Below are 9,860 nucleotides of genomic sequence, written 5' to 3'. Positions count from 1 at the left end.
TCTGATGAACTTACATTTTAGTTGGAGCTGGGGGAAGCGTGGGTGTGGTTTCTTGAAGTTGCTTGGGGGATTCAGAAGTGCTGCACAGTTACACAAATTAATCATGGCGTAAAGAAAAAATTGATCAGGAACAATATACACCCAAAACTGTATGCAATATACACCCAAACCCTAAACAAATATACACCCAATACTATTCTTACTTTCTGTAGTCCCTTCAATCCGTAGCATAGGGGTTGGTTCGAAATCTGTCTCAGGAGTTGTTTAGGATGCCGGCACAAAAACCTGGATCGGGACTCTAAACAAGAAGAAAAATGAAAGGTTAACAACGCCTTTGAAAATAATAAGGTTATAAGGTTGAAATATTCTTGGAAAACTCACATTGCAAGCGCTTCCGACGGTGTTTGTTCCCTCACAACCATCATATTCGAGTCAGTCGGACTCAACCTAAAATAACCCAAAAAGGTCAAAAATACACCCGAACAATTCAAAAAGAAGACAGGCTTTGTTTTTGAGAACTAAATAGTTGCAGTTTTTGCTTTTTTTGCTGCCTTTTTTCTTGAATAAAATAATCAAGGGCTTTTTTTTCTAAAAAAATATATACAGAATTAGAAGTAGAAGGTAATAGAAGAACAAAAGTAACGGTTATTTGAAAGAGAAATTACATGCTCTGTGATGGCTGGTTTACGCTACTCTGTTCTGTGCATCCTTGAGAGGAAGGATCATCACTTCCCAAGTTCACAGCCGGTAGTCTAAACAGATTTCATGTTATTCAGACAAATAAGATACAGGTATAAAATACACCCAATGAATACACAAGATAAACCAACCGAATGGACAATATACACCCAACAAAAACAAACGAATATCCCTAGTAAACAAATACACCCAACTTGATCCACAAAATAAACCCAAATGGTTCCAGAAAATACATCCAAATCATGATAACAAGATTTTATTAAATAATAAAGGTTCTTACGTTTCAGAGGACACATAGCGACCTTCTGTCGATCGCAGGTCAGCTTGGTTCTCCCTGCGAAAGATACAATTATAGCAAACAAAATACACCAAAATCTCAAATACACAGCCCCGCAAGACATACCCCTCCGCAGCAGATTTATCACGTTTCCCCTTAGCCATTCATCGATTTCGTCACTTGATATTTCATACTCACTACATTCAAAATAAGATGTTAACAAAAATAATTACGAAGACCGTTACGAGTACTGTACCCGTCAAAGTATTGATCTTCTTCAGGAGGTGAATCCCCACAACTTTTTCTTTTCTTGTTGTCTGGGTAGAAAAAAAAGAATACCAATCAGAAATAAAAAATTAATTTATCACAGAATATTAATGAAGAAGTGCTTACTCTTTTGGTGTTGTTTTTGTTTTTTTTTTTCTCCTTCTCCGCAGGTGATGATTCTTCGCTCCTATAAGTTAATAATAGACACTTCAATTAATACACGAAATCTTTATAATGAAGCCAAAGAAAGGAGTAATATTTCAGGACATTACTCACTTGGTTCAGATTCAGATTCTGAATCAGAATCTGATCCTCTTGCCTCTGCTTTCTTTTCTGGAGTCCATTCTGGAAGGCAAACAATCATCATTTAGAACATACTCACAAAACACCCCACCTTCTCCGCAGGTGATGATTCTTCGCTCCTATAAGTTAATAATAGACACTTCAATTAATACACGAAATCTTTATAATGAAGCCAAAGAAAGGAGTAATAATTTCAGGACATTACTCATCACTTGGTTCAGATTCAGATTCTGAATCAGAATCTGCTCCTCTTGCCTCTCTTTCTTTTTCTGGAGTCCATTCTGGAAGGCAAACAATCATCATTTAGAACATACTAAAAATACACCCAAATGAATTCACAAGATACACCCAACTGAATATTAAATATACACCCAACGCAGCAAACGAAACACACGCTGCTTAATAAATACATACACCCAACGTGATCAAACAAATACACCCAACTCGAAAAATGAATTACACCCAGTATGGTTCTTACTTTTTCCCTTTTGCTGGGGTGTTTTCTTCCTGAATCCTCTGAGTCTTCTTGAGCCTCAGACTCAGAGGTAGAAGTGTCACTGTCAGTAGTTTCTGTCTCCGAAGACGAAGTTGGACTCGCCTTCCTTTTTTTGTTTTTTTGATTTCCAAAATTTCCTGTCTTTCTGCAGACATTCTTGCCTTTGTTTTTTTAGAGTTGGCAATCCAGGGCTTTGGTGGTCTTTGAGTCCTGTTTTTGCCTTTGTTTTTTGAAAGATGAAAGTAGATTATCATGAGGGCGAAGAGGCAGCCATTAATTGATTCTTCTTCTTCTCCTGGTAGTCTGTGATGCCCTTGACCATGAAGGTCAAACATGCCCCCCAGTTTCTCTCTGATATGCCGTCCATCTTAAAAATTGGGGCCAGGTGCACGGGCGATATTTTGTTTATCGTCGTTGGCAAAAGGAACGCCATCTGTATGTAGAGGATGAATATCCTCTTGAACATCAGGCGTTCCTCTTCGTTGCCAACGCCGATTTCCATCATTTCATCAGTAAGACTTTTGAGGGTCTTACCCTGGAATCTTCTATAAATTATTTTGTCATCATCAGAAAGTTTCTTATACTCAACTTTCTCAGGAAATAGATCTCCTACAAAAAGGAAGACAACAAAGTATCCAAGTCGGTTCAAAAACATCCAAGCATCAACTTATATAGACCCAAGCAACAACTTAATATACACCTATAATTTTAAGCTAGTTACCTGTTGCATTGATGCCAAGTGCATAACCTATTTTTCTTGGTGTTATTTGGAAAGAACCATATCCTGTCTTCAGTCTGTTCTCCCCAAGTTTGAAGTTGTTTGCCAGCTCCCTTAAGAGTTGGTGATCCACCCTTAGTGGTGGGATGTGCATCAACCCACCGAATCCAAGATCCCTCACAATTGCCTTCTTCTCCTCAGTCATGTTTCTGAACTTATCACTCAGGAGATGTGTGGCACACTTAAGGTCTTTTGTTTGGTTTCTTGCTGCCATTTTCTCTGAAACGAACAATACACCCAAAGATATCAGTAAGATACACCCATATATATATGAGTCAGATACACCCATTAATAACAATAAGATACACCCATTGATAACAGTAAGATACACCCATATATATGATTCAGATACACCCAAAGATATCAGCAAGATACACCCATTGATAACAGTGAGATACACCCATAGATATTATTCAGATACATGCGTATAGATATTAGTCAGATATCACTCAACCATGCTTCAATATCAAGTCACATTACAAGGTTAAGCGGTATACACCCCCGAATCTACGGAATAAACCCCCAAAAATCAACAACAATAACAGGAGAACTTAGAACAACAACGTAGAACGACGTAGAACTTAGAAGAACGACGTAGAACTTAGAACATTGTAACAAAGAAGCAAGAATAATAGTAAACCCTAGAAGAACGACGTAGAAGAAAAGTAAAATATACAGGAATCTTAATGAACTTACGTTGAGTATTGTTGCTTTGTTTTCTCTTCAGATTCTTCACGGAGAGTTTGATGGTGTTTTGATGGAGGTTTCGAAGAACGATTTGTATATTTTGAACTTTGATTTTCGCTCGAAAATGGGAGGGTTTCCTTGTTTTCGAAGTGCCTTGAGAAATGGAAGAAGTGGAAGAAGTGGAAGAGTCTGCCATACGTAACCGTTTGAGTGTTGAGCGCGTGATTTTGACGCGCCATATTATCTCTTTTCGTGCGCGTGATTTCTCTTTAGGCTGGGCCAACTTGTATGCTTGTAGACTTGTATGTGTAGCAGGCCCGAAAAAATTAACCGTTGCAAAAATAGTTATTACAAAATAAAGACTGACATGAATTTTCCAATGGAAATGGTCTTGTCTTAGAATCTTGCAAATTACAAACTGCACCCTAACTTAAGTCGTTCCTGTATCTAAACGCCTGCTCCCGCTTCCGGCCATTTGTTTAACAGCGAAAACCCTATTTTTCAAGAATTCCAAGTTCTATTGCTTAATTCATAAACCCAAAATCTCTTCGATTCTATTTATTTATTCTCCAAGAAGCCGTACGCTTCAGTTCAGTCTTCTCTTGCTTGTTCCCAAACGATGTCGTATCGCCCAACCGGAAATTCAAGGACCGATGTCCGCCGGAGCCGCTATAAGGTGGCCGTCGACGCCGAGGAGGGTCGCCGGCGTCGAGAAGACACCATGGTGGAGATCAGGAAGAACCGAAGGGAAGAGAGCTTGCAGAAGAAGCGGCGCGAGGGTCTCCAAGCACAGCAGATTCCCGCTTCCGCACAATCCACTGTGCTAGAGAAGAAGGTCAATTCTCAATTTTCCACAATCTATACTCTCTTTTTTTCCCCTCATTATAATAATTTTCTCCCGTTTTTATCCCTGGAAAATCAGGATCGTTAGTTTACTTGGATGCGACCTTGGTTGAACTGTTCACTCGTGATTATCTAATTGTTTTGATCTTCTGATTTTGTTATATTTATATTTTCTGTGGAGACTTTAGTAGTTTTAATAAGAATGTTGATAGCAGTTGTGTTACTTTGTTTACACTGAACATTTATGGTGGTGCAGTTAGAACACCTACCTACGATGGTTGCAGGTGTTTATTCTGATGATAATAGCCTGCAGCTGGAAGCAACTACTCAGTTCCGGAAGTTGCTTTCGATCGGTTAGATATTTGGTCTTTATAGTTTATGCTACTACCTCATTTATGTCTGGCGGTTTTATTGGGCCCTTTTTGGAGATAAGTTCACTTAATTGGATGTTTTTCGTGTTCCAGAGCGTTGTCCGCCGATTGAGGAGGTTATACAGGCTGGTGTGGTTTCTCGGTTTGTTGAATTTCTTTCGAGGGATGACTTTCCGCAGTTGCAGGTTTGTTGTCTACATGTAACTCGTTTTGTTTGATTAGTCTAACTTGAAAGTATAGGTAGGGTATATGGATGCAGAACAGATGGGATACTTTTAAAGTTTGAAAATTACAAGATTCAGAGATGGCATATGTAATTAAAAAATTGAAAATTTATATAAGATAATTCATCTTTTAATTTTGATAATATCATATATGTATCCATCACTCATGTCTTGTTTTCTTCATTAAATATTAAAAATTATTTAAAAATATGAATAAACTCAAAATTTGCATGTCATTTCTTTTCTTAAGTAAAATTTTCCTCAGTCGTATATGTGAATTGTGAAATGTATCATTAGTGTGCCATATAAGATCTAGCATGGACATGTAGAAACAATTGGCCAGACATGTTTTCTAACTTCTAATGTATTCTATTGACTATGTTCATTGCATGTTGTTAGTTTGAGGCAGCCTGGGCTTTGACAAATATAGCTTCTGGAACATCTGAAAACACCAAAGTGGTCATTGATCATGGAGCTGTCCCTATTTTTGTAAGGCTCCTTGCTTCTCCCAGTGATGATGTCCGTGAACAGGTATCTTTTTTTGTGCTATTGCATCCTTTACTTTTTGGGGAACATATACTTGTTGCATGCGTATAATTGTTGTTTTTGTTATGTTTGTGAAATTAAAAATATGGATCATGATTATGAAATGCAGTTGTTTCTCTTGCACTCTGGATTTTGATAAGATACTTGTGGGTACAATGTTGTTATGTATGTGCTCATGCCTACAAAGAAAGGGGGAGGGATCTTAATGAATGTGCTGAACATTACTATTTAGTATTAATATGTAGTAGACAATACTGCAATACCTTGTATGTAAACTGTCCGTGGCATCTTTTGTTAAAAGTTCTGATTTAACCACTTGTTTTTGGTTTCCAGGCAGTGTGGGCCTTAGGAAATGTTGCTGGGGATTCTCCTAGATGCCGTGATCTTGTACTTAGTCATGGTGCACTGCTTCCTCTGTTGGCACAATTGAATGAACATGCCAAACTTTCCATGCTTACGAATGCTACCTGGACACTTTCAAACTTCTGCAGGGGCAAGCCACAGCCTCCTTTTGATCAGGTGGAAAAAAGAGTTTATTTAGTGCCTTAATCTGTCTGAATAATTCAGTCTTGGAAAATTGATTGTCTGGTCGTTAGATGTGTTTGCAAGTTTTTGTTTTGGAGAGAATGGAGGGAAAGGGAGGTCTTGAAGTGTAAAGCTAAGTCTGTGTTATACTTTAAACCCTTCTCTTCTGTCCCTTCCCCATCGAAATCAAAGTTTGGAACATATCTTTACTTTCCTTTTTAAATGTTGTAGTACAGTCCTTTATCACAATGAGTTCTATATGAACATGTTTGTACCCTATTGATTAGAATGTTCTTGTATCTTCTAGCATACTTAATTACTTGTTAGAGTTGGTTTTGTGATCTGATGATCAATGTCCCTTAGCTTTTTCTCCTTTCTCTAAAAAATCAATTCATTGCAATTCTATCATAATGTGTCTAGTATGTGCCAGCATTCTTCTTTGTTAATGGTTGTTACGGATCATCAAATATTTAATTTCATCGCACTTGTACTAAATGTCTTAGTGGCTAAGTAACAGCTACAGAAATAATTTATTTGCGAGGTTTCCATTTGCTACATCATTGGTTTATCCATTTTCTGTTTTTCAACATTTCTCTCTTCTACTTAATTGAAGTTACTTTCCTTTTAAACAGGTGAAACCTGCTCTTCCTGCCCTTGCTAGTCTTATCCATTCAAATGATGAAGAAGTCTTGACAGATGCTTGTTGGGCACTTTCATATCTTTCTGATGGTACAAATGACAAAATTCAAGCTGTGATTGAAGCTGGTGTCTGTCCCCGGCTAGTTGAGCTTTTAATGTGAGTATTAAACATATGGCTGGTGTCCTAATGACCCAATCTCATTTTTTTGTCAAATCCTGACTTTTATTTTCTCTCTTTTTTGGTTTTAAAAACTCTTCTCCAGGCACCCATCCCCTTCAGTTCTAATTCCTGCTCTTCGTACAGTTGGAAATATTGTCACTGGAGATGATATGCAAACTCAGGTATTAAGTTCCAGAATATATCACAGTTCCTTTGTTGTGATCAGTACCTCACATTCTCACTGTGCCTTTCTGTATTGAGGGACATAGACACAGCATGCCTTTCTCAATTGATTGTGATGCCCTTCTTTTCCCTTCCAATGTTTTTCCACATTACTATTTCTGTCGCATAACATTTCACCTCTTCCCCTCTGTTATTGTTGTTGTTGTTGAGCTTGAGCACTTTAAAATTGACCTTTTATCCTTTTTTTTTTCCTTTCAATTTTGAATTTGAATGTTTTGGTCAAGTATTCGACTTATCAGTTGATTATCAATTATGTGCTTCGTAGATCATCAAATATTTATTGGTTTGTCTTGTCACTGCTTGCTTTGCTCTCTTTCTGATTCACCTACAGATGTGTCACAGGCATCAAACTGTAATGTTATTGCTGGAGTTGAATTCCAAATTTTTCTTCAGATAGATTTGGCGATTATATAAAGTATAATTCAGTACATTGAAAGATAATGGGTTTCGTAATTTTTCTTTCAATTTACTACATTGCCATGTTCAATCTAAACATGTTTCTGACGATAATTGCCTAATTAAACTTGGTGTTACAGTAATTAAATGTTCTTGTCAATACTTATTCGGGTTTTTTTAAATGCGATTCTTTTCTCCATAGGTTATCATCAACCATCAAGCTCTTCCTTGCCTTCTTAATCTGTTGTCTAATAATTATAAAAAAAGCATCAAGAAGGAAGCTTGTTGGACCATATCAAACATCACAGCTGGTAATAAACAGCAGATTCAGGTATAGCATGCTCCCCTCTCTTTATTTTTGTTGTACTTGTGTGTTCTGATAATTAAAATTTAGGGATGACAATGGGGATCCATGGGGGTGGAGACCCTGCCCCAGCCCCCATCCCCATCCATACGGGTCTCTGCGGGGATGGCAGATATCCACTGGTATTCATGGACATTAATCGAAGAAATTTTTTTTAAAGAAAATCTAAAAAAACAAACATAATGATCATAACATAAATCAATCCAACATAACAACACAATTCAACATAATCCAACGTACACACTAAAAATTGATAACATTCATTATAAAAATTAACATGCTTTGAAACAAAATAACATAAAACTCCATTTACATCCACGCGATTCCAAAATCAAAGCATTCAATTAATGTAAGTTAAGGGGCATTTAGTAATTCACATTTTCCGGGGATTTCATGGGTCTCCATGAGGGGAGTGCCTCTTCCCCCCTCCCGTCCCCATTTATTCCCGAAGATGGATCCCCATCCCTGTGGTGGTTTTGCGGATCTCCATTTAGCTCCCTGGTAATCCTGTGGGTACCCATTATGACGGTTTTTTTTTGCCATCCCGTTAAAATTCATAATATTCTCTTCTAATTCTGAATGATCTTGTGTTTTTCAATTACAGGCTGTAATTGAGTCTAATATAATTGGTCATTTGGTCAGCCTGCTTCAAAATGCTGAGTTTGACATCAAGAAAGAGGCTGCTTGGGCTATATCAAATGCTACATCTGGTGGATCTCATGAACAAATCAAGTATGGAGAGTAGCTTTTGTTTGCAATATCCCCTGGATGTTATAGCGTTGTTATGATACTTTTAGTATCAAGTTATGATTATTTATTGTGCTTGACAGGTACTTGGTAAGCCAAGGGTGTATCAAGCCCTTGTGCGATCTTCTCATCTGTCCCGATCCTAGAATTGTGACAGTTTGTCTGGAAGGACTGGAAAACATCTTGAAGGTGGGAGAAGCTTATAAAAATATGGGCACTATTGGTGATGTGAATCTATATGCCCAAATGATTGACGATGCGGAGGGTTTGGAGAAAATTGAGAACCTTCAGAGTCATGATAACACAGAGATTTATGAAAAGGCAGTGAAGATTCTTGAAACATACTGGTTGGAGGAAGATGACGAGACTATGCCTCCAGGGGATTGTTCACAACCAGGGTTTAACTTTGGTGGCTCTGATGGTCCTGCTGTGCCACCCGGTGGATTCAACTTTTAATTAGAAGATATTCATGCTTTTTCTTGGGTAACAATTATGTTGAGCTTCCCCTCATTCCTATTTCTGTAAATCCTTGAATATTCCGTAGAATTGATATTGGTGATTTGTTTGTGGCTTGTTTTCTTTAATATTCAAAGACATTATTCAGAAGTTTGTCAACTGCAGGAATTTTGGCTGGCTTAAAGTCGTTCAGTACCACAGGACAACAATTGGGGTAAAGTTAATGCTGTCATTGTGTGCATCCTATAAGGTCCATCCTTGGTAAATAGAGGATTGCTGGACCCAGCTTTGGTTTTCGCACTGGCTGGTTTTACATATCACATGGTGTCAGATGAGTTGTGGCATGGTTTTTTTTGCCACTTTAGATTGCACTTACGGGTTCATTCTGCCAAGTAATCATCATCATAGAATTGATGTTCAGTCTTGTGGTCTTTCCTTTGTAATATGCTAAATATTATGTCTGTCCTTCATTATAGTTACAAGAAAATATTGAGGTCTTTGTTTTCCCTGATGTTTCCCCGAATGGGCGTTTTTTCGTTATGTTTTTTTGTGTCTTTCTAGTTTGGTTTGAGTAGCAGAAAAATAGTTTGGTGCTACCATTTTTTTTAATTATCAACTGTCAAGTGTCAAAACATCATACATAGTTTCTTATCTCGTTTGTTGGTTCTCCAACAAAATACCTCCCTATTTAACGGTCTCAAAGTGGGGTTCATTGATTATACCATTCAGCCTAATTATACATATATATATTTTATATATTTTGTATTTAGAATTTTGTATTTATCTTTTCTCATTGTTACAGTCATTCGTAAAATCAAATATTAAATAGAGTGGGAAGG

The 9,860-nt window shown here is 37.4% G+C and overlaps 2 protein-coding genes and 1 long non-coding RNA gene across 3 annotated transcripts; 1 reads left to right on the top strand and 2 right to left on the bottom strand.

The window, feature by feature from the left end:
- Nucleotides 1–269: 269 nt before the first annotated feature.
- On the bottom strand, nt 270–1,024 carry LOC130948431 (uncharacterized). The gene is made up of 3 exons (XR_009073051.1): nt 980–1,024; nt 382–447; nt 270–298 (listed from the first exon to the last, which is right to left on the bottom strand). It is a non-coding gene; the product is annotated as an uncharacterized LOC130948431 (long non-coding RNA).
- A 1,268-nt stretch (nt 1,025–2,292) lies between these two features.
- LOC130949407 (uncharacterized) lies at nt 2,293–3,703 on the bottom strand. Its single transcript, XM_057878134.1, has 3 exons — nt 3,517–3,703; nt 2,764–3,039; nt 2,293–2,651 (listed from the first exon to the last, which is right to left on the bottom strand). The coding sequence occupies exons 1-3, from the start codon at nt 3,701–3,703 to the stop codon at nt 2,293–2,295; spliced, it is 822 nt and encodes a 273-aa protein (XP_057734117.1).
- Nucleotides 3,704–3,915: 212 nt separating this feature from the next.
- On the top strand, nt 3,916–9,793 carry LOC130950708 (importin subunit alpha-2-like). Its single transcript, XM_057879270.1, has 11 exons — nt 3,916–4,342; nt 4,607–4,703; nt 4,815–4,906; nt 5,345–5,476; nt 5,825–6,010; nt 6,649–6,812; nt 6,919–6,997; nt 7,657–7,785; nt 8,423–8,550; nt 8,649–9,048; nt 9,187–9,793. The coding sequence occupies exons 1-10, from the start codon at nt 4,127–4,129 to the stop codon at nt 9,019–9,021; spliced, it is 1,596 nt and encodes a 531-aa protein (XP_057735253.1). The 5' UTR covers nt 3,916–4,126; the 3' UTR covers nt 9,022–9,048; nt 9,187–9,793.
- Nucleotides 9,794–9,860: the final 67 nt, after the last annotated feature.

Source organism: Arachis stenosperma, chromosome 9 (assembly GCF_014773155.1).
Source record: "Arachis stenosperma cultivar V10309 chromosome 9, arast.V10309.gnm1.PFL2, whole genome shotgun sequence".
Classification (NCBI taxonomy): domain Eukaryota; kingdom Viridiplantae; phylum Streptophyta; class Magnoliopsida; order Fabales; family Fabaceae; genus Arachis; species Arachis stenosperma.
The sequence above is the reverse complement of the archived record's forward strand: the minus strand, read 5'-3'. Positions and strand labels throughout refer to the sequence as shown.

Coding starts and splice junctions, on each gene's coding strand:
- LOC130950708 (XM_057879270.1), top strand. CDS start 4,127: ATGTCGTATCGCCCAACCGGAAATTCAAGGACCGATGTCCGCCGGAGC. Junction 4,907..5,344: donor ATGACTTTCCGCAGTTGCAG/GTTTGTTGTCTA, acceptor GCATGTTGTTAG/TTTGAGGCAGCCTGGGCTTT. Junction 7,786..8,422: donor GTAATAAACAGCAGATTCAG/GTATAGCATGCT, acceptor TTTCAATTACAG/GCTGTAATTGAGTCTAATAT.
- LOC130949407 (XM_057878134.1), bottom strand. CDS start 3,703: ATGGCAGACTCTTCCACTTCTTCCACTTCTTCCATTTCTCAAGGCACT. Junction 3,040..3,516: donor ACAAAGCAACAATACTCAAC/GTAAGTTCATTA, acceptor TGTTCGTTTCAG/AGAAAATGGCAGCAAGAAAC. Junction 2,652..2,763: donor ACTTGGCATCAATGCAACAG/GTAACTAGCTTA, acceptor TCCTTTTTGTAG/GAGATCTATTTCCTGAGAAA.